A 23076-nucleotide genomic window follows, 5' to 3' on the forward strand; every position below is an offset into this window, starting at 1 on the left:
ACACCCGTGGGAGCTTGTTGCTCCACTGTGTTCAGGTTATATAGAGGGAGTGTTCTCCATTTTGGGGTTTCTGTTGGCCCTTGATGTGTTTCTCAGATTTTCCCCCAGTTTTCTTAGTGGCGGTTTTGTGGAGGAAGAGGGAGGGGACAGAGTGAGGAATGAACCCAGAGCGGGGAGGACTCAAGGGGGGCATTGAAGGAATCCCAGCCGGATGGTAATAGCGGGGTCGATGCTCTGGCCAATTTAGCCGGCTCTCTAACGCGGCCCTGTGCAACACTTGGAGAACAATTACTGATCGAAAGAGACAGAGGGAGAGAGGGGTGGAGGAAGGAGGAAGGAGAAAGATGGAGGATGGCAGCGGAGAAAAAATGGGAAAGACAGATTAAAAGGGGGTGGTGGACGGAAAGGAGCAACAGGAAGGACAGAAATAAGACTCTGAGCAAATTGCGAGGCCTTAAATGGACGGAAAAGGTTGAAGAGGGAGAGAGAAATGAACTTTCTTTCGGAGAAAACTTTCAGCGTCTCCCCCCTGGATTCCTCCCTTGAGGAGTGCGAATTTTAAGGCCATGTTGAGCTAACGTCGTATGAAGGTTGCGTGAGCGTCGCGCTCCCGTCTCCCCCTGCCGCCGTCTCTCCCAGGATTAATTACCGGGTGTCAGTCACAGCCGACGGCTCTCCCACTCTCCCTCGCTCCCAGTGGTGCATTCTGGGAGAGCGACAGGTACAGCCGATGGTAGTTTGTGTGTGTGTGTGCGCAAGGCAGGGAGGAATGCTCACGCGTCGGATTGTGTTTCAGGCGCCCATAAAGTTAGATCACGCTGCTGCCATGTTTATCGTAGCAACAAACAAATAATCTGTGTGAGGTGATCGTACTCACACGTGCCAATGCAGACACTTTCCCCCCGAAGAATTTTTGATCTTTAAACATGAGGCCGGAGCCAAGAGAGAACTTGTTTAGCTTAAATCACAGGGAAACTGCACGTCTCTGTTGACAGGCTATTCATTCACACTTTATATTTCCTTTGTTTAATACGTATGAAAACAATGTGTGTGTCTGTGTGTTAATAGCTCTGTAGCATTTAGTTTTGAGATGTGGGTGAATGCAGCTGCCAAAAAATTCCACTTTCTGCTTCCATTGCCAAAGTCTTGTCTGTCACCTTTGTCCTGTGAAATTTATGACCCCCCGAAGGCCAGATAACAGCCTGGTATCAGACAAGTCAAGTCAAGTGTTAGCGTAAAGGGCGCGGGGGTTAGTTAAACCGAGCTCACTGACAAAGGCGCTATTATAATGAAGGTTTGTGGAGACACCTTAATTTAGAACCTACATCTGTAACTACTTTCCATTGTCTGAGAAGCGAAATGGGGATGAGGTGAATGAGTAAGAGAGGGAAAGTGGGTGAAAAGAAAAAAAAGCAGTGGGGGAGAAAGGGTGGGGAGTGAGTTCTTTATCATCATTTTTAATGGGTATTTATTAATAGATTTTAATCGAAGGCTGCGCTTGGTAAGGGGAAGTTGAGTGATGTTAGCAGTCTGCCCGGTTTCCTTTAATCTCAAAGCTTGTGTCCTGCGCAGTTAAACAGACATCCTCTCTCCTCGTGCCACCATGCATTTCTCCCCCCTCCCTCCCTCCCTCCCCCTATCCATCTATCCAGACTTCCTCCTTCCATACTAATCAGTGGCTTTCTGCTTTCTGGATGAACAGACGGTGTTTGTCTTCTCCTTCTGTCCTTGTCCATCTCTTACAGCTTCGGCTTCCCGTCAGCATTTGCTCATTCACCGCTATCTGCCAGGCTTATGCTGGCATGTTACGTGAGTCCAGTCCGTACACAAGCTTCATGAGCGCCTTCAAGTGTCACGAGAAAAAAAAAAAAAAAAAAAAAAAGTACTTCGTCGCCGTCTCCATTAATACGGCTCCCACTTGTGCAGAAAAGAGCACTTCTTCCTCCTCGGGCGACCGTGCACACACACCACACTCCTACACGCTGCCCCCACTCCTGCTCCCTGCATCTCTGTGAAATCACTCATTGCCACTCTGCTCCTCCAAAAATAACACTGATAATTAATTTCCGATGCGAAATGATTCGTCTGCGGGCCGACTGGCTTTCATATTTCACCCCGCATCGATCCCCGCAGCCCGCTCGCGTGCGCTTCATTAGTCAGGGAGAGGGAGAAGAAAAAGAGAGACAGGGACACAGGAAAGAAAGACTACTGGAGAGTTAAGTCAATTACCGCTGCTTATGTTCGAAGGCACTGCAAAAAACACATTAATTACAACCGAGCTGACATGTAAATTGGGATTGATGCGTTGGGAAGTTTGTGCCACATATCCGCAGAGCTGCTCCTATATATAACTGCAGTGTGGTCTGGCATCAAAGCGGGATCCAAAGCAAACTTTGTCTAAAGTTGTCGACTTGGTACCATTGAGCCACACTGATAGCAGACCAGATCAAACTTTTACATCTCGTGCACATTTATGGAAATTGGTCATTTCTACAGGAGACTAAGACTTCCTTAGTCCCCGGAAAAGTTAGGAAATTTCAGGAAAAGTTAGTATTGCTAATGAAATCTGTTAAACATTATCGTAACTCTGTCCATGCTTAGCATTTGGCTCATTACTGTTGATGCTAACCCCCCCTTTTCCCCTCCTTGTCAGGCCCTCCCTCTGCGCCTGTCCACCTCATCTCCAACGTGAACGAGACCTCTGTGAACCTGGAGTGGAGCCCGCCGCGCAGCTCAGGAGGGCGCCAGGATTTGACATACAACGTGGTGTGCAAACGCTGCGGGCCGGACGGCCGGCGCTGTCAGCCCTGCGGCAACGGCATCCACTTCAGCCCCCAGCAGCTGAGCCTGAAGGGAACCAGGGTGTCCATCAACGAGCTGCAGGCCCACACCAACTACACCTTCGAGGTGTGGGCGGTGAACGGAGTCTCGCCTCAGAGCCCGGGGCCGGAGCAGGCCGTGTCAGTGACCGTCACCACCAACCAGGCTGGTAAGACGACAAGTGATGGATTGAGCGGGTGGATGATTGTGAACGTACTGGTGGGAGATACTGTGCTTGGTTTCAGGTTGTCGATATGACTAATATATTAACAGCCAATAATAGACTTTTTTGTGAGAATCCAATAACTAGTCTGAGTAGTACATCAAAGGAGGTCAAAAGCTGTCCATAAATAACAGCTGCGGCATTGATTAACTCGGGATTAAGTAATTGGCCCAATATAATGACATACCAGTAAAGTATTAAGACCTAAGACCATTTTCATCACATAATCTTGAGTAATATTTTGATATTTGACCATAATCTTTGGAAAAGTAAAGATGGGAGATTAAAAAAAATGTATCTCGCCTCCAGGACCATGACTGAAAAGGAGGCATCCCTGATTGGTTTGCATGTGGCCATTTGTGTGATTTATTGGAACCCGTGAACCCATTTTCAGTATATTCACAGTATATTCAGCTAGTTATACCAGACATTACTGTGGATTTATCTTCTTGGAAAGCTGCAGTTTAATGACTTGTTTTGATATCTTGGCAATCCTTCTTATGTTTGTGACTTAATTCTCCTTCCTTCACTTTCCTCCCAACCACAAAATCAGAGTTATTTTCTTGACTTCTCTGAGCGAGAGTGCGTGTACAGTATGTTTCAGCTTATGTTTGATGCCGTGCACAGGTTTTTACTACACTCAATGCTAGAAGTGCAGGGCTAACCTGCGTGTCAAAACATGTTTATTAAAGTTGTGAATAATTTGTCTGAAGGCTGGGTGATTACCGAGGAGGATGATGGGTTCTCTGCACTGGGAAATGATTTTCTGCAATATTTCACTGGAGTTTTGCATAATTAGGCGTGTGGAGCCTAGGCTGAAGATAGGGGCGCCGTGCTATATTTAGCTGCCTCGCTAATGAATTAGATGAGTTGTATTGATCTGTGGAGGCTTCATTACAAACGCTGCTAGGCTGCGTGTTATTTGTGTACGCACGTGTAATTATTCTCGTGGAAAGCGCCAATGAATACAGCGTCTCCTTCAGAGCTGGAGGAGAGCCCTCTAGCCCAGGGGTGCGTTCAAAGCCTCCCGTTGTCTCGTCATTTAGCCATTTTGTAACCAGTTGTTGTGCAAATGGATTTTACGGCCACGGTCCTTTCTCTTCATCCCTCCCTTCTCTCCTCTGCTTATAGCCGATCATTACCTTGGTCTTTTTTACTGCCCTGCTCTTGGGTGGTAAGCTAAGTGCCTTTTTGTGTCCTTTTTTTTTTATCACTAATTTCCGTCCATGGGAAAGGCGAATATCTTGAATAGGGCTCGGACTGGCAGTGTAAGGACACAGTGGCTTGATTTATCAGCTGCGGTCAGGAAGATAGAGATGAATGGATGTGCTGCCTGTGGGAGAGATGTGAGTCCTGCCAGACAGGCATGTGTGGGAGCTGTAATGGAGCACACCCTGGAGTCCAGGCCAAGGGCTCGCGAGAGCGAGCCAGTACGGTCGCAACCAAACACATGCGTGCTTTCATGGATGACATGGATGCATACAAAGGCGTGGAACACGCGCGCGCGCGCCTGGCGACATCCCCCTGAGGTTGCTTGAGGCTAAGCTGCTGACTCGAAGTTCTAAGATATAGACGATGTTGCCTTTGGCTCGTCACTGGTGCATGTTTCTCAAGTGTTCCCCGGGATTAGCCGCACGAAGCTGCAGCTGGAGGCTTCATCAGTGTGTTTGTGTGCGCGTTCGTGTTTGCACATGTGCAAGACTCACTGCATGCGTGGCTAAAAGTAAGAAAATTTCGTCACAGAGAATGATTGCACACTCGTGGATGGATCTACATTTACTCAAACAACAGTCTCTTATAACGTGTGTGTGTGTGTGTGTGTGTGTGTGTGTGGGTGTGTGTTAAAGAGAATAGCTCCAGACTGATTGGATTTCTTCCTGCTAATGCTCGGTAGGGGCTTTGGAAGCTCTGGTTTCAGGCGCTGGTAATCCAGGCAGTCATCTGTGGCTGTCCCTCTCTCTGTATCGCCTCCCCTCATCCAGACACCGTGGATTACACATTTATTATGATAGATTTATTAGGATTTATAAGTGCTCTGGAAAAGACACCCCCGCGACTGCCTTCTTATGAAAGTTCAAATTTCGGCTATTAGGGAAGAAGTGAGGTAGGCAGGTTGGAAGGGAGAGGCGCTTACATATTTGTGCATGTGAAAGATTCAAAAAGAGGGGAAATCAGAGGAACATAAATGCTGCCAGACAACAAAAAAAAAGGACGACTGGAGTATTGTTGATTGTACGCGTCTGTGACCAGGCATATGTGTTTCTGTGTGTGTGTGTGTGTGTGCGCGAGGAGGTCGGATTCCATGTGTCGCCATGAACAATTCCACTGTCGTAAATCAGTCGGGGTGTAACCCTTTCACCCAGGATGCATGTAGAGAAGGAGGGGAGAGGGGTGAAATGTCCAAGCTTTGAACTGACCCCTGGCTGTAAATGGATGTTTTCTCCCCTTTTATGGGATCAAGCACTTTGTGTGTATGTGTGAGAAAAAGGGAAAGAGAGTCAGTGAGAAGGGTGTTTATGTCTTGACACAAAATCCTTGGCAGGCTTATGTGACTAAAAGTGAATTAGTGCATAAGAGATTGTGTGTCTGAGTGTGTGCGCGTTTGTCTGTGTGTGTGTGTGTGTGGGCACGTCTGTCAGCGCACATGTGTGTGAGTTTCCATCTCTCTGGCAAACCGGGCCGCCGTACATGTGGAAATGTGTTCGGGGAGATGGAAGCAGACTCTATAGGTGGAGGGGATCGGGGAGGGGGGAGGATCTTGTAATCGGGAGCCATTTTATCAACACCCTGAAAAACAGCTCCCTGCTCGACTATTCCTCCTTGGCGGCAGTGAAATTGAGTGACTCTCAATCTGGCAACCAGGCTCCAATGTGGCAACCACATGCGAAACCCCGGCCCCCGTCTCTTTGAATGTCAAACTACAGCCGACCGCACATTCGCGCAAAATCTCGTGCCGGCCGCCGATGCTCCTCGCAGCACAAATACTTTGTGACAAACATGCCCGCGAAGGCAAACCCGCTCACACGGCGAGCAAGCAAGAGATAAAACCTCAAAACTAAAACAAAATATTGCACAACCTCCACCGTTCTCCTGGGAGGGGGAAGTTTTTTAAAAACCAAATCCTGAATTCTATGTGGCTCTGCCAGGATTTTATTCATTACAATTTCAGGCTTGACTGGCGTGATTGAGTTTTTTGGTGTCTGTGTGAGATAATAGGTCTAGGTGTATGCTTTTCTGTGTGGATTTCTACCTCTCTGCTTGTGTAATGAGGTTCTTTGTGTTGCCCGGTATTTCTCTGTGTGTGTGTGTGTGTGTGTACATGTGTTGGAGGCTGTGAAAGAGTTTTTTTTTTTTTTGGAGAGCTCAATTTTAAAATGAGATCTGAATATTCATTGCGTCTGACACTTATTATTCCAACGGCGTTTGTAGCCCACACGTTCAGGAGGCAGTAAGAAAATGACAGATCTGCCTCACGTATTTAAATTCATCCACTGAGGTGCCAGTAAGTCTGGCATGGTCTTCCTAAATCGCAGCCTCAGGTGAATGTCTTTTCAGGGTAGACATCTCAAGTTTAGTCTTACATCCGCTATGTAAAATTTGAGCACACATGGTTTGATAATTAATATCTCTCTATCAGTTTGCTCTTTTGGACATTCAGACTAATTCACCTTTAATAAGGTATAAAACTTGACCTTGATGGATCTCTTTCGGGTCTGCGCTGTGTCACGTAATGAACCCGGGAAGGGACCACTCACAAAATCACTCATCTTTATCCTCACATTAGTCGGGGGAAAAATAAAAACGCAACAAGAGCGGCCAAATGCGATTAAATTGCCATATCTGTCATCTTTGGGGGAAAGATGGATGTGTGGATTACCTTTGGGGAATGAAGGCCTGTGACCCCCGGGTTTTTTTTTTTTTTCTGAGTCGGAGGATCCTCGGTCAGCCCCAGGAGGGCCCTCAAATTGGCTCTCACTGCAGAGCAAGATTGATCGGAGGGATACAAATGGCCGCCATCTAATTGTTTAACGGAGACGCAACACATTAGGCCAACAGGATGACACAACCTTGGGTTAATCTATTTACCAAGAGATGTCTGCAATACCATCCCACTCCATCTCCATCTCAGCCCCCACCAATCACAAACCCCTCTGCCCCTCCCCTGTCGCTTCTTCTCCCTGGTGAAACTCAATCCGCGGCTGGCGCTTGAATTCCAGGCCCGTTTGAACTCAATCCCCAGTTAAAAGCTTGGTTTTGTTAGCCTTAGCTTCAAGGCTAGGCTCCCTGGAGTCCCCGGTCAAAGTGATGAGAATGTGTATAATGTCATAGATAATCCAGTCATAATCGGTGGACTGCGAGCCCCTCATTAATCATCCCACTGTAATTTTTTAAAAGGCAGATGGCCTGGAGCGAGTAAGGTTACAGTGATCACTGAGGAGCAGAGGTCAAAGATTCACTCGTCATGAACTCATAACAACAGATGCTGTAAAGAAAGGCTACCTGGACATAAGTAGTTTTTTTATTTGTGTCTGTGTTTAATGGTTGTGACTCTGCAGGAAATAGATCACGAAAGTTGTTTGTTTGTTGAGGGTACTTGTTCAAATCTCCTAGAGGAGCTTTGCTGATGCTAGAACCCCTAACACACTGGAGATGTCCTTCTTTATCTGTGTGTGTCTTTGTGTCCTATATCTTGTTGTCTCTGGGGTTGCAAGTTCATTTATGTATTTTTCCGTCGACTGGTCCATGATCCCACCTGTCATATCTTCTCCCAAGCTCGAAACAATGTCTGCTGCATGATTGTGTCTCTGTTTACAGCAGTATCTCTCTTAGGCCTATGGATTTCTCTTTGTAACGCAACGAGTGTGTATGACCCAATTTTCATGTTGTCACACTCCCTGAAGATAGAGGTTTGATTTGTGCGGCGGTGACACACTGGAGGGAGGGGACGGAGCGTAAGCCATTATCTGTGCTTTAACCTTCACATGTTAAAGCGTCTGAACGCAGATAGTGTTGCTGCTTGAAATATGGCCTCATTATCAGCTGCGGCAAAACGGGCTTCAGATAAGATCCTGCGCTGGGGCTTTTAATGAAAACCAATTGATTTGCTCCCTTGAAGACACAAAAGGCAAAGGTGTTGAGCTCATTTCAAGCTTTTGAGGCGGACTTTGTAGCCGCGTACGGTCTCAGTAGAGGCGTACTCCGATGCCAACCCTTAGCTCACAAACAGAGTGTTGCCATACACTCTAGCATCAGCAATTCTGCTATATGGCCATACATTTCTGTAACGCCTCCCCCCATTTTGGGTGGAAGCCAAGTTCAAAGACAAATGTTAGTGATTGCCTTGTGGCCTGGCTTGCTGTTTGACTCTCTCAGTGGGTGTAAAGACTGGGGGATTTAGAAGAGCGGCTTAAAACAGACTCGATGTCTCCAAGGCTGAAAACAACATGAAGAACGGCAGGAAAGCAGCAGGCTAAACATTTTTCTTCTTTTTTTTCTCTTTCTTTGATCATCTCTCCTAGCTCCCTCTCCAGTGACTTCCATCCAGGCAAAGGATATCACAAGACACACCATCTCGCTGGCCTGGCAGCCACCAGACAGGGCCAATGGAGTCATACTGGAGTATGAGGTCAAGTACTATGAGAAGGTGAGGGGTGCCCAGGGGCTTTTGGTTTCTGCTGGAAAAACATTCAACAAAAAAAAGACAAAAGCAGCATCTGAATCATTGGTGTAGTCTTTCTGAGTGGCTTTCTTTCTTCCCCAGGACCAGAATGAAAGAAGCTACCGGATCATAAAAACCTCATCGAGGAACACCGACATCAAGGGCCTCACCCCTCTCACCTCTTACGTGTTCCATGTGCGCGCTCGCACGGCGGCCGGATATGGAGAATTCAGTGGCCCGTTTGAGTTCATGACCAACTCTGGTGAGTTTAACCGGATCACCTCTGCTCAGCTTGCCTTGATGATATCGGTGCCCTGCTCTTTCATGGCGGTTTCGGTAAAATCCTGCAGTCAAAGCATCTTTTATGAGTTTGCCTCTTTCATTGTAGAGTCATTTATCAAACTAGGCGATGTCTATAAAAGATAAATGATACCACCCGACTGGAGCACAATATGGAGCAGGAGTTTCTAAAGGCGAACGCCGCTCAGATTTAAGCTGCATGGGTTTTTGAAGAATGATACTATGTCTTGCATTTTTAGTTGGAAGCTGCTGCTTTTTTGCTTCTCACTGGTTGAACTCCATCAACTCAGACTAAATGACATTAAAACTCTAAGACAGAAACTGTCCGAGTTCCTATGTGGGTGGACTCCAATCACAAATTCAAATTAGCCTCTTGAAAGCCATTGACCCACCAGCGGGTCAGTTATGCAGTGCAGCCAGAACATGTTCAGACCCACTGAGCCGGCCACCCACAGAAAACACTTGAGTCTTGGAACAATCCATTAAAAACATATCTAATGGGAAAAACTGAATGTTAATGAAATGGATTTCAAGTGACCATATTAATATATGTGCACAATCTATGCAAAATGATAATCCTCCTTGTTCACTGTATTTTTCTTATGCTGGTCCACTCTTTATTCTTTATAACATTCATAGTTTCCTTAAGAATTATCCAAATCAAGGGTCCAAGAGAAGATGCTCTCATATGTTGAACAGACTGTGAAGCTGGGAAATCACACAAAAAATATTAACCTGACTTTATCTTGCCAGAAAAAAACAAAACAAAACAAAAAAACAACTTTCAGATTTCATCTAGTGAATACTGTTCCACATATTGTTAGCTGTTAGTCATGACACAGGGCGTTGAAGAGATGCACTGCAAGCACAGGTGTCCCCTTTGTAATGCAGATGGAGACAGCAGGGAATGATAATGACACGGTCAAGCACACATCCTAATGGGTTGTCATTGTCTCTAAATGAAGCATGCGAAACAGTGGACTTTATGGGCCGAATTGTAAAATGGAGGTAGAGGGAACAAACGTCGTGTGCGGACAGAGGAAGGGAGCCGCGGGGAGGAAGTGGGAGGGGGATCAGTGACTTTGACAAACAGAATGTACACAAGCTCTGTCATGCGTGGCGACTAGATGGTGCATAATTTACTGAGTTTGCTCTTTGTCTAGAATCTCAACCTTCCTCTCTCTTCTCTGTTTCTGTTTCCTCTACGTCCCTCTACCCCTCTTTCCCGCAGTCCCAGCTCCCATTATCGGTGATGGGGCCAACTCCACGGTGCTGCTGGTGTCTGTGGTGGGCAGCGTGGTCCTCCTCATCATCCTCATCAGCGCTTTCGTCATCAGCCGAAGGTGAGCTTCATCCCTCCCCCCGCCCCCCCAACTCAGTCTCTTCTGCTTTCTGTCTCTCCCTCTTCCCTGCAAGATGAGGGATGTCTTGGTTAGTGCCAGGGAAAGTAGCTGTCAGGAGATGGAAGTCACTTGAAAACACACACACACACACACACTCATATTGAGCCAGACAGCTATTGCAGCTCGCTCACGTCGGATGAGTGATGACTCGCCACACCGGAGACATGATTGACAGCTCTGACAGCTGAAGAGATGCAATCAGCGACCCCTCGCTCCCTGTCCCCTGCATCCACACCCCCCCTTCCCCTCGCCTCCCCTCCCCCCACCCCCTCTCCCTCCTATCTCTCAGCCAGTGGCTGTAATCCTGGCCGCTAGTTATTTTCCCCCACTGCGCATTGCTGACCGCCTTGAAGAGAGCGAGAGAAAGAAGAAAAAAGAAAAAAAGAGGCAGAGCGGCAGGAGGGTGGACAATGAGATAAGCGGGCAATGAAAAGTAGGAGATCGAATACAGAGAGAGTGAGACAGAGAGGCATCAGGTGGATTTGCAGTGACCCAATCTCAGGGTGTTAACCAGCGAGCGGGACAAAGCGCCGTCACACAGATGGGATTACATGCAGATGGGACTACCTCACCTCGGGGTGTTAACCGCACATCCCCTCTGTCTGTTTGTGTGTTGGGGGGTGTAGGAGCGCACATATCCTTATGTGAAAAAAAAATAAAGGAGTTTTGCATGTGTGATGGGGGAAGGGGAGCGCTAATGACCTGTGCGCATACATATATGTTTGTTTGCATGTGTGTATTGCTGTTGAGAATAATGGGGAGTGAAGGGGGCTGTTGATTGTGTGTGTGTGTGTGTGTGTGTGTGTGTGTGTGTGTGTCCTCTTTTCCATGTGATTGCCTCTTTGCAGCCAAGCAGGTGGTTGTCTCAGTCTTTTTTATATGCATGCGACAGCCACTGTCATTGTGCTGCTGCGGCCATCCTTTGATTGTGGGGAGGGACTGTAATCACGTAACCGTTTACCATCATTACGCAACCATGGAAGGGGACAATGTCTCACACATCTGGTCATCTCCACCACTGACCTGACGCATCAACATAAGCACAGGTGTCAGGCTGCCTCAGGGATAGGGAGGGATTTAAGTGCATCTTGTGGAGGATTGATTTATAGCTTTTATGCCCATCTGGCTTCTCTGCTCGGTGGTGTTGTTGTTATATGTCCTTCAGAAAACTCCCAGTGCTGGAAGATAGCTTGCTTGACTTTGAAATAAAATGTATGTAAGTTGGAATGATTATCTGCAAAGTGCATTCAAACCATCGAAAGTACTTGTTATGCAAAATGTTCCCTTTCACATGGTTTTATACTTAAAACGGAAATTGAATAAATTTTTGAAAACCTCAATCACTGACTTTTGTAAAGTTACGTGATTATATATTAAATTATATATATTTTTTCTCAAATGTAGTACAGTGTACATGTGCACAAGGCGGATTTTGAGGGGATTTTGGTGTTTCTAGCTTTCCTGGGTGTAAGTTAAGTGCAGTTAATCCTCTTGATATTGGGTATACGTGCCAGATAGTGAGCTTACAATTGCTAGTAGGAGTGTCTCTTTTAACCTTTGAACAAAGCCCAGCTACCAGTTTTTAATGCGGAGCTAATCGCTATTAACCAAACAGGCACTAGTGTGGTGTCTGTTTTGCCATTTTGTTAAAAGATCAAATGACAAAAGTTCACAGAATCTTTAATTATTGTGTTAAAACCTTTATCTTCATTACTTAGAGAACATATCAAGAAAATATGTCTGTATGTGGGTTTGAAAGGCTTAGTTTTTCTATGTGATTACTGAAGTGACACCATTTTTGTTTTGTATATATATTTATGTTTTCTACATGAGCCACGGATGCGTTGCTTTTACCCTCTGGCCCCTAACTCCTGACTTCTTTTGCCCCCAGAAGGAGTAAGTACAGCAAGGCCAAGCAGGACTCTGACGAAGAGAAGCACTTACATCAAGGTAACTCATAGTTAATGCTCCACCTACACACTCTATAATTGAAAAACATTAGCGCTGTCGGGTGTGTTCATGTGCATGCACAATGAGCCGCAAATGAAGCCCATAAAATGAGGCGAAAGACAAAACAACACAACTATTTTGAAGTTAATGTACTTGCGTCCTAACATGCTCCAAACACCTCATTATCAAGTCATCGGCATTGTTAGGTGCCTGCCGAAAAAATTTCAAGCTAATGAGCTCCATCGCCGGTGGAGTCAGCCGTAGTGACATGAAAAGGAGCGTGAAGCAAGGTATAGAGAGAAGAAAGGAGGAGGAGAAAGAGGATGAGGAGGAGGAGGAGGAGGAGGAGAGGATCCACAAAGGAAGGCGGTGTAGCCTGCAGCATGATGGAAATAAAGAACAGATGGAGAGTAGCTGCCAGAATGTATTAACCTTCATTTTTTTCTCTACCTGCTTTCTTTTTTTTCCTTCCTTCCTTCCCTTTTTTCAGGAGTGAGAATATACGTTGACCCGTTTACGTACGAGGACCCCAACCAGGCTGTCCGTGAGTTCGCCAAAGAGATTGATGCCTCCTGCATCAAGATTGAGAAAGTTATTGGCATTGGTAAGAAGAAATTATTCATTATTTTGAAAACAACAAAACGAAATATTTGGTGTCTTTTTCATGAACTGGAAGCACTGCCAGCATATCGTTCTCCGTGATTTGTGAATTCTCCTGTGTTCTTGGGAATAAAAACCATAGTTTTCCCGGACAAAAACATTCAGTCTACCTCCAGAGAGGCCAGCAAGCTCAAAAAAAAAAAAAACTGTCTAAATATGTTGTCCATGCTATTCCTGTGGCCAGAGAAAAGTCATCCAATGACAAAATAATAAACAGAGAGAATCAATATCCATTTCCCCGTCTCTCTCAGCTCCAGTGGGCCAGGGGAGGAGGGGGAGAAAGGGATTAGAGACCTTGATCAATGGCTAAAGTGGAACCCTTCGAACCAGCCGCACACACTCACACAGCGACGCACACACTGGCACAGACGCATTTGATTTATAGTCTGTGATCGGAGTTCTCGCGCGTTATCGTTCCACATTTTCAACGCAGAAACAATTGTGTGTTCAGGGGAGTTCGGAGAGGTGTGCAGCGGCCGCCTGAAGATGCCGGGCAAGAGGGAGATCTGCGTGGCCATCAAGACGCTGAAGGCCGGCTACACGGACAAGCAGAGGAGGGACTTCCTGTCCGAGGCCAGCATCATGGGCCAGTTCGACCACCCCAACATCATTCACCTGGAGGGCGTGGTGACCAAATGTACGTCACACAGCATGAGATTTTGCTTTGTTGTTTAAATCAGAGAATTGAACTGTTGTGAGGATGTGTTTTAGTTTATCAGCACAGAAAGGGCGTTCATTCATTCTGTTCCTTTAAAAGAAAATGGAACAATAAATCATTACGAACCACGTCTGCAGTTTTAAGTGACTTTGGGTAAAGGTGAGTGTAAGGGACAAACCAATCTTTACTAGAGTTAGTGCGCTGGTGTTTTAGTTCTGGTGTTCCAACATTGTCTGGATATGTACAACCACTTGTGTTGCAAAAAGGTTTAAGGAAAAATTATTTGAAGCGGGACGACTGTTGGTGTGCATGTGTCCGAACATCCCATCCTGGGTATCCCCAGGTGGGTTTTGTCCAGATGGAAGGGGTCCAACTTTGGTGGGGAGGGGGAGGTGGAGGTGGAGTCAGAGGTAGCTGGGCAGTTGGGAGGGGAGGGGAGGGTAGGGGGGTCTAATGGGTCCAAGCACAGGCCCTGTAGCGCAGCACCAAACTCATTAATCATGGTGTCAGCTGTAAATGTGTTTGGGGTTAGGGAGTGATACCCTATCCCTCCTCTATCTGCTGCTGCATGGTCACAAAACACCGGCCAAATCTCTCCCCCTCTGCTCTTGGCACTCTCTCCTCTCTGTCTCTCTCCCACTTTTACACCTTCCCCCGTTGTTATTTGTAAAGCTTTAGGTTTGTGTGTGTGTGTGCGCGAATGTCTTGTCAGCACATGCCGGCATCCGCGCACCTTTGATTGCATGCATGTGTGCGTGAGTGTTACTACAGCTGATGGCCAGGCTGTGTTTGGGTTAGATGGATGAAGTGCCTTAATGTGTCGTGACACAACAGCCAGGCCCTATCTGCACTAGATAACGCTGTCTCTCACTGTGGTACGCACTGCCTTCCCACACGCACACACACACAAAGAGAGATGCACACACACACACAGTTAGCCGAGCCAGAGCTGAAAGTGAACAGCAGCACAGGCAGAATTGCTTATCACCTATCACGCCTCTCACCAAGGGGAATGACCTCTCAGACCTCACAGAGATGGAGTGAGAACGACACAGAAAAGGCAGACAGATGGACAGGAGGAAGGAAGGGAAACCGGAGACAACCGCCGAGCCGGGTCGGCGCAAATAGAGACGCGGAGGGGAAGAGACAGGGAGGCGGCGAGGAGCTGATGCATTAGGAAGAAGACGGAGAACAACAGGAGGAGAAGGCAGAGGGAGGTAGAGCTACTGAACCGGAGGCTGAGAGCGAACGGGAGGGAGACGCAGGGAGAGAGGTGAAGGAGAAGCAGATGAGCTGCGCAGCGGTGACAGGAGCCGACATGAAAGGATGGCGAGCCGAAGCAAGAAGGGCATCCGATAACTCCCACTTCCCCTCCTTCCACTCCTACTTTTGAGAGCTTGACACAAGGTTCGGGCAAATTAGTCCTTCACACTTGAGTGTGTCAGTGGAATCTATTAAAAATCCATTATTTGAATTGCACTGCGCTCTCCATTACAATCAAGTTAAAAGGAATTCTCAGCCTGGCCTCAGTTTGCTGGCATGTCCAACAGAGCCAATTAAGGCTTATTAATTATGGAGGAACTCCAAATAGGCATTAAAATACATAAATGTGCAAAAATCTCACAGTGAAGATTACTGGCTATACTCCACCATCTTGAAGCCTGGATGTACTTAATGTTTTTATCAGTGTGGAATTAAAGCCTAGCCTCGATTTGAAGCTTGAAATCAGAAGCGATACGTTTAATGGTTGATTTGCATAGAGTACGAGCATGCTAATTTTAAAAAAGATCTGCTTTCAAAGGCTAGATCTTTGTTTGCTGCAAACGCCAAGGCCTCCAGAGGACAGTCGCCCAACGCTCCCCAATATCGTCCTCCTGTTGCGTTTGTCTCTATCTGCTCTGTTTAGTTGGCAGGTGATAATCGGCCCACTGGTGGGGCCCTTGCCCAGGGTTCAATGCCAAAGGCGGCAGGGCGTATTCAGTAAACAAGGTATTAGCATGCAAATGGAATGGAAGGAAGAGGGCGGGGCTGAGAAGGCGAGAGTTTAAGGTCGCAGGTCAGACGCTCCTCAGACTTGATTGCGGAGCTGTCAATCACCAGCGGCCCCGGGGCAGAGGGGCGCAACAAAGAGAACAAAGATGGCTGACAAAGAGGGCCCCCACTCTCCCCCAACTTCAGCTTCACTTCCTCTTTTTTGGGGCATCGCCGGACTGCCCCGTAATTAATGGAGTGCCAATCACACTGCGGGTGAGGCGGTGACTGACGGCCTCTTGGCACAGCCTAGAGACATGCTGCGGAGTGAAGGAGCTTCATCTCCGCGGCCTCAGCAGCCGGCGGATCAGCCGACCCTCTGCCGCTTTAGGCATTCTGCTAAAGCGCACCAGAGATTTCACGCAAACCCCCGTCAAGGCGTCGGGTCAGCCCATCTCTTCCAATAAATGAGCTTTTAGGTCCACCTTAACTGTGCCACTTGAAATGGAACACAAAGACCGACGGCGTCCTGTGAGGAATTTGTGGCAGCACTTTCGGCATGTGTTGTTGCCATGGCTGGTTAGGCACCAGCTTGCTGCCGTTTTGGGACAAAAACGAGCCAGCCTCCCATCCTCTCCTTTTTTTTTCCTCCCCATCTCTCCCTTTCTCTCTTCTCCTCTACCCATGCTCACTATCCCCCTCATCCTAAGAGACAAAGACAGACAGAGACACACCAGGGAATGTTCACCCTCCCCACTGCCTGCCCCGGCTCAGATAAAGACACAGACAATCCCCCAAGAGAGACCGAGAGGAGAAGACAGAGGGATGGGGTGAGAAAGGCCAGAGAGGGGTGGCAGGGATTGGGGGGAGAGAGTATGAGCAACAGAGAAGGGGCTAGCAGGAGAGTGACAGATGCGTCGAAAGTTGGCAGAGGAGAAAGAGGGCAAGGGGACAGTGAGTGACATAAATAGCGAGTCAGAGGGATTCTGGGTGGGTGACTGCGATGAGACTTTGGATAATGCGTCCAACGTCAGTTCATATTTGCATAAACACAAGATGGTGTGTGTGTGTTATGAGTGTGTGTGTGCTGGTGTTTTGTTTCAATGGAGATGCCTTCGCATGGGCAGGGAGAGAACGGGGACGTCAGGGCAACCGTAACACTGAGCTAATTAAATCACTACGGGACAGAGATGGATGGCCTTACACACTCACACACACACACAGATTCCCCCGAGAACTCTCCCCGCTGTGCCGAGCTGTGATGTGCATCGTTTACCTCCATAATCATCTGCCTTTCATTCTCCCACTCTTACACCCCCCCCCCCCCCCCCCCCCCCCCCCCCTCCTCCTTCCTTCTTCTCCTCTCTTTCTGTCTCTAGGTAAGCCAGTGATGATTATCACGGAGTACATGGAGAACGGATCGCTGGATGCATTCCTGAGGGTCAGTCATGCGTTTCTGTCTACGTGCATGTGTGTTTACGTACGACACCACTGTCACACGCTGATTCCATCTTATCTGTGTAATGCCATCCGCTGAAATTACAAGCACTGGTTCACAAACATTCGCCTTAATCTTCGCCCCGTCTTTGGTCGACTCACCCAGGTTTTACCTTTGTGCTTCTCAGGTTCTCAGGTGCATTATGCATTAGTGACGGCTAGCAGCTTCGTCCACTAGATACATGTGTGTAAAAGAACACGTAGTCCTTGACAAGTTGCTTTGACTTAGCATAAATTATGTTGCAGAAAAAAACAACAACTTGCTAGTTGTAAACAGTTACAGTAAATCCTTAATGACATTTTATAAAGCAATGTTTATAATTATTGACATGTACTTTAGTTTAATTCTCCCAGTGAACCTGTGTTTCCTACAGCAACATTTCAGAGTGTGCATTTATCAAAGCTATTGATGTGTAACTACATCAGTAAACCGTTATTGTTGCTGCAAGGTACAGCATTAATACATTATCAAGATGACAGTAAGGTAGGATAGACAATATGTAATCAGTTTCTTTTGTTTTTTTCTTCTGCAGAAGAATGACGGACGCTTCACGGTCATCCAGCTGGTCGGCATCCTGCGCGGCATTGCTTCTGGCATGAAGTACCTGTCGGACATGAGCTACGTTCACCGTGACCTGGCCGCTCGCAACATTTTGGTCAATAGCAACCTGGTGTGCAAGGTGTCTGACTTCGGCATGTCCCGAGTGCTGGAGGACGACCCCGAGGCTGCGTACACCACCAGGGTGAGTGTGTCAGACGGAGGCGGTGGTCTGTCCGCCTGTCACCTTACTTGTCAGCTCTGATTAATCGGCCCGACTTTCAATTACAGGGAGGGAAGATCCCCATCCGCTGGACGGCCCCAGAGGCCATAGCTTATAGGAAGTTCACCTCGGCCAGCGACGTGTGGAGCTACGGCATCGTCATGTGGGAGGTGATGTCATATGGCGAGCGACCATACTGGGACATGAGTAACCAAGACGTAAGTCTGAGGAAATCTAATTATATGCAGACTATCATGAATAATATCCTGCTTGGGTTGTTGTGTGATATAAGAGCTGTCAAACAACTTTTCAATAATGCTCCATCATTTTAACTTGGTTATGTAATCAGATTACCTGCAGAGGTGGTAAAACACCAGCAGTATATTTCCTTTCCTCATTACACACATCTATGGTTCCACTAACAATGACAAAGAATTTAATTTATGCTTAATCGAAATGCCTCGCGTAGGTGCATAAGGTGAGGTAATTAAAAACGAAGTGATGTGGATAAAATTAGACGAAAAAAAAGAAGGGAAAAAAATGACATGCGGCAGTAATTAAACTTCCCACAGTTTTTTTTTATCACATTACAACTCAAACTTCGAGACGGAGTGACTCACGGCGCCGCTAATCTACTGTCTAGGTGATCAAGGCCATTGACGAGGGCTACCGGCTGCCCCCGCCCATGGACTGCCCCGTGGCGCTGCACCAGCTCATGCTGGACTGCTGGCAGAGAGAGAGAGCTGACCGGCCAAAGTTTGGACAGATCGTCAACATGCTGGACAAGCTGATCCGCAACCCCAACACCCTGAAAAGGACCGGGGGAGAGACCGCAGTCAGGTGAGAGGGCAGGACCAAGGACAGATGCTAAATAGATGCAGTGTTAGAGTAATTTGGAGTTCAAATGTCTAGTTCACAAGAGGTCCAACCTTCAGTAAAGGCCACACAGTAGTGGGCCCACACTGTATTTTGCAACGTAAATAATAATCAATGGACTCTGGATCAGTGACGCCTAAACTAAAAACACTAAACAAATTATATTTTTGCTGCTAGCTTATTCATTCAAAAATATCCCGCATATGTTACATTTACGTTTACAGCCACACTTGCAATTTGCTGGAATATATATTATGCACGTAGTATTCAACCTGTCCCACCAACGCAAACAGACGCTCCCCTATTCTCTCCATGTGTTAGCATTCCCCATTATACATTATCTACCAGCAACGTGGCTCCCTTCAGCACAGACACCCCCCATAATGGATTTCTCTGCAAACTAGCTTTAATGGTGCTGTACACTCAGGAATGTGGGGTGGGGGGGTGGGGGTTACGATGTAACGCAGAGTTAAAAACAAACATGACCCTGCATCCGCGACACCATTACTCTCGAGCGGCTAAACGTGTTAGGAATGACCTACGCGTGTTTACAGACTCGACGGGGGCCAGCGGGAGTCTGTTTGAGTTTAACGAGTGTGAGCTCACGCGACACACAGACACACACACACATATACACACACTCACCGAATGGGACACGGCGAGAAGTGGAGCACTCGCGGAGTAATTAGCAGAACCGAAACCTATAAACGCAGCGTTTACAGTTACAGAACACGAAGTAGAGAGTGGAGGGGAATCCACGTGGATAATCTTTTCCACCTACTGAGTAGATATGGCTTAATAGACCCTGACATCTCATTCCCACAGTTTGACTCAACATCCTTTTAAAGAAGGAGATGATAAAGAAAGACTGAGGCCCCGTGTAAATGTTTCATGGCCGATAGAGCTGCTTCTACAGCTACGGAAAGAAGGGAGGAAAGAGGGAGGTCAATCTGTTGATGAATATCTAAATGTGAAGAGGGACTTCACCATGCTGTAAAATTCAATGGAGTGTGCTCGACTTGTGTGTTTTTGGTAAAATAAGGATTAACTAACTGTAGCGGTCACACCGAGGAGGAACTGTGTTTGATTTGGCTCTGTTTCCAGTAGGACCCGCAAAACGGGGACACGTGGCAGTAGTAAAGGTGAAAGATGTGCTGATTCAATCAAGGAGGAAAAGCTGGAGAGAAATTTAGCATTCCTCACAGCTTGTGGGTAGCTTGATGAGTAGTAGCTCCAGTAACGCTGCAGCAGTCCTCATGAATCAGCTCCATTCTAGTGACGTTTAGCATCCACCTGCAGAGCCGCATGGAAGTGCTGCAGGTTTAAACACAGATTAACAATACAGCTCAAGAAGCCTAATTTCATGAAATCAATTCTCCACTTTTCTCTCATCCTCCGCCCACCACAGACCTAACACCACCCTGCTCGAGCCAGGGAGCCCCGAGGCGTCCTCAGCGGTGGGCACAGTGGAGGACTGGCTGCAGGCCATCGGCATGGAGAGATACAGCGACAACTTTACCGCTGCCGGCTACACCACTCCAGAGGCTGTCGTCCACATGACACAAGAGTGAGTGGGAAGACAAGAACATAAAGAGAGGAAAGGAAGGACATATCAAACCAGACAAACTTACACCAAATTAACTGTTAAAATAGCGTCATTTGACAGTTACGCAAACGCTAGTGCAACACATAACAAAACATGCCTAAAGGTAACGCTTGTGGGCTGAATTATGCATTAAAAATCATTTCTGCAGTTACATACTCACGGGGAAATTTGGGGAAAATCTTAACTGTCAGTATTTTCTGATTTATCAAAGCGTTTATATATTGTTTAAAGAAATGTAATCGTATCTACAAACCAAGTAGACTATTATCTTCCCTATTAAGGGTTGTATAACCACTTCAATATGTATGCTAAATATAAAGCTGTGTCCATCAGCGCATTAGCTTAGCTTAGCATGAAAAACGAAGAATCAGCTGCTGCTGTGTACAAAAGTAGTCATACCTTTGGACTTTGTATGTCAGATTCAATTCATGTACAAACAGAAGTACTCCCCTTGTAAGCTCTTCTTCGTTCTTCAGTGAAGCCAGCCACAAATCTTTTGTGGAGGAAAGTTGGTCTGGAACCACTCCATTGGGAACTGATTCTGCTGCAGCAAAGATCTGCTAGGACAATGGCATAGTTTTGGCACGTTTTATGCAGTAATGGACAGAAGAGTAGCAGCAACAAACTCATATACCTCATTTGAGAATTTGTTGGGAACAAAAGGGCTCTGATTGGTTGTAGGACTATTCAGTTGTGTGCAAAACTATCTTTTTCTCTGTATCGTTTGAGACACGCCCCTAATTAAATCAAAATACCGTCTTACCAGATGTATATTCTGACTATGCCAAGCTATTCACCTACTCACCTTAGTTCATATTAAAATAGATGAAAGTGCTTTCATCCAAATCTATTCAGAAATATCTTTTGCAAAGAATATTTCTTAATGTGGTTTTAATCTACGTCACTTAGGTGTAATATTTTCATTTATATTTATTTTCAAGTGTAACTGTTAAGTGAAATTCATGATACAGCGGTTAGGCTGCCAGGCCAGTTTCCACTGGAAGGCTGTAAAATTCATCAAGTGGATCAGACTTTCGTGTGTTTGTTATTGTTGTGTTGGATCCTAAAAGGCCTCTCTCCTCCATCCTTTTCAGGGACATGGCACGCATAGGCATCTCCTCGGCAGCGCACCAGAACAAGATCCTGACCAGCGTCCAGGGAATGCTGTCCCAAATGCAACAGATGCAAGGCAGAATGGTTCCCGTCTGAGAGATTGAAACAAATAGAAAAGGAAGCAAAACGACTTTGTTTCTTATGAAAAAAAATACATAAATAACAAAAAAGATTAAGTATAAAAAAAGAGACAAATAAACTATGAAGATATAGTTTACCTCATCCATGCACTTTAAATTGGATCTTAATGAAAAGACGACGTTGATGAAGAAGAAAAAAAAGTGGTGAAAATGGCACTTTTTTTCAAAAATTAGACCTATACCTTGCCCTTTTTTTTTGTTGTTTTGGAGAACGGGACGCTTCTGTCTGCGGCATTTATGGATAGATGGAGGGACGACTGGAAAAGTGCTTCCGAGAGGCCAATCTGGAGTGCCTTCAATGGTCTGGAAAGAAAAGTGAGAGAGGTGGAGGGTGGGGGGTGATCGTACCTTTCTTCCTCCTTTTTTTGGGTGTTGTTTCTGGAACTTTCTTCGTGGAATAATCCGTGGAGCAGATTTTTTTGATTTCCTGTGACTGTGTTTATTATACATGAATTGTTTCTGCGGGACTCACAGGCTGCCCCGGCCACCATTGTTCTCTCTCTCTCTCAGCTGGTTATGTTTGATATATCTCAGACAAAATGGAGGATCCTAACCGTCAGACATGAAATCTCTGAGAGGTCAAGGGTTGGATCCTCGGGGGGAGGTGGCGGTGCAGGGAGGGCTTATTTTAAGGAGCTTTTGTGTTTTTTCGCTCCGTTCTGGCCTTGTTTTTTTCCCAGAACACTGTAGTTTGTTGCCCTCAGGACGTTGCTGAGAATGTCTTTGATCTTCCAGAGGAGCCTTCCCACTCCCCTGTCTTCCCAAAAAATGCCCTCCTACACCTTCGATAAACACACTCTTCCATTCATCTCCCCATTCGGACTCAAAAGCTCCCGCCCCCTCGATACTGCAGGAGCAACCGACTCTTCCTCTACTGCTTCTGATGGACACCTGTTGGACCAGCTGAACTGGCTCATTAAACAGGACGCGCGATGAAGGAATTTATTGGCGACATTTTAAATCGGACAAAAGAGCAATATGGATACAAAATTAATCGCAGCCATCTGCATCATCATTGCCAAGACAATAAACAATACGGGGATTATTCATGCCATCATCAAGGTGAGGATCAATAGTCTTTTGTTTCCCCTTTTGTTCTCGTTCTTCTACCACAGAAACAACTCTATTAAACAAAGCGAATAAAGACATTGGATTAAACCTCCCTTTATTACCGTGGTGTGCTTCTAATATCAAGTATGTCTAGCCACAGCGCGTAAATACACGTCATTCGACCCTCCCGACTCTCCCTGCCACTGGCCCCTCGGCTCCAGGAGCGTCTGTTAATTAACAAGCGGGTTGCACCACCTCGGGCAGCCAGAGCAGATCAATAGCCACTGGTCTGTGATCAGTCTTCAGGCCTGATGCCTCTGGCATATTAATGAGAAGTATTAATCAGTGGCAGCCAAACAGTCCAACTGAACTCTTGAGACACTTTCCAG

At 46.6% G+C, this 23076-nt stretch overlaps 1 protein-coding gene across 2 annotated transcripts in view; it reads left to right on the top strand.

Annotated features, from left to right (window-relative positions):
* epha4l (eph receptor A4, like) overlaps positions 1-23076 on the top strand; it is a 51892-nt gene that overhangs the window by 25661 nt on the left and 3155 nt on the right. Inside the window, exons 5-17 of one of the 2 annotated variants that reach the window (XM_047593703.1) lie at positions 2654-2989; positions 8563-8687; positions 8805-8964; positions 10234-10345; positions 12300-12355; positions 12846-12959; positions 13467-13652; positions 17024-17085; positions 17675-17884; positions 17971-18120; positions 18546-18742; positions 20187-20345; positions 21479-22699. In XM_047593703.1, the coding sequence (XP_047449659.1) occupies positions 2654-2989; positions 8563-8687; positions 8805-8964; positions 10234-10345; positions 12300-12355; positions 12846-12959; positions 13467-13652; positions 17024-17085; positions 17675-17884; positions 17971-18120; positions 18546-18742; positions 20187-20345; positions 21479-21593 (1982 nt within the window). In that variant the 3' untranslated portion in view covers positions 21594-22699. Of the gene's footprint in view, positions 1-2653; positions 2990-8562; positions 8688-8804; positions 8965-10233; positions 10346-12296; positions 12356-12845; positions 12960-13466; positions 13653-17023; positions 17086-17674; positions 17885-17970; positions 18121-18545; positions 18743-20186; positions 20346-21478; positions 22700-23076 lie in introns of both variants that reach the window. The other variant, XM_047593702.1, reaches the window with a different exon arrangement.

The sequence above is a fragment of the Mugil cephalus genome, chromosome 9 (assembly GCF_022458985.1).
Source record: "Mugil cephalus isolate CIBA_MC_2020 chromosome 9, CIBA_Mcephalus_1.1, whole genome shotgun sequence".
NCBI classification, from domain to species: domain Eukaryota; kingdom Metazoa; phylum Chordata; class Actinopteri; order Mugiliformes; family Mugilidae; genus Mugil; species Mugil cephalus.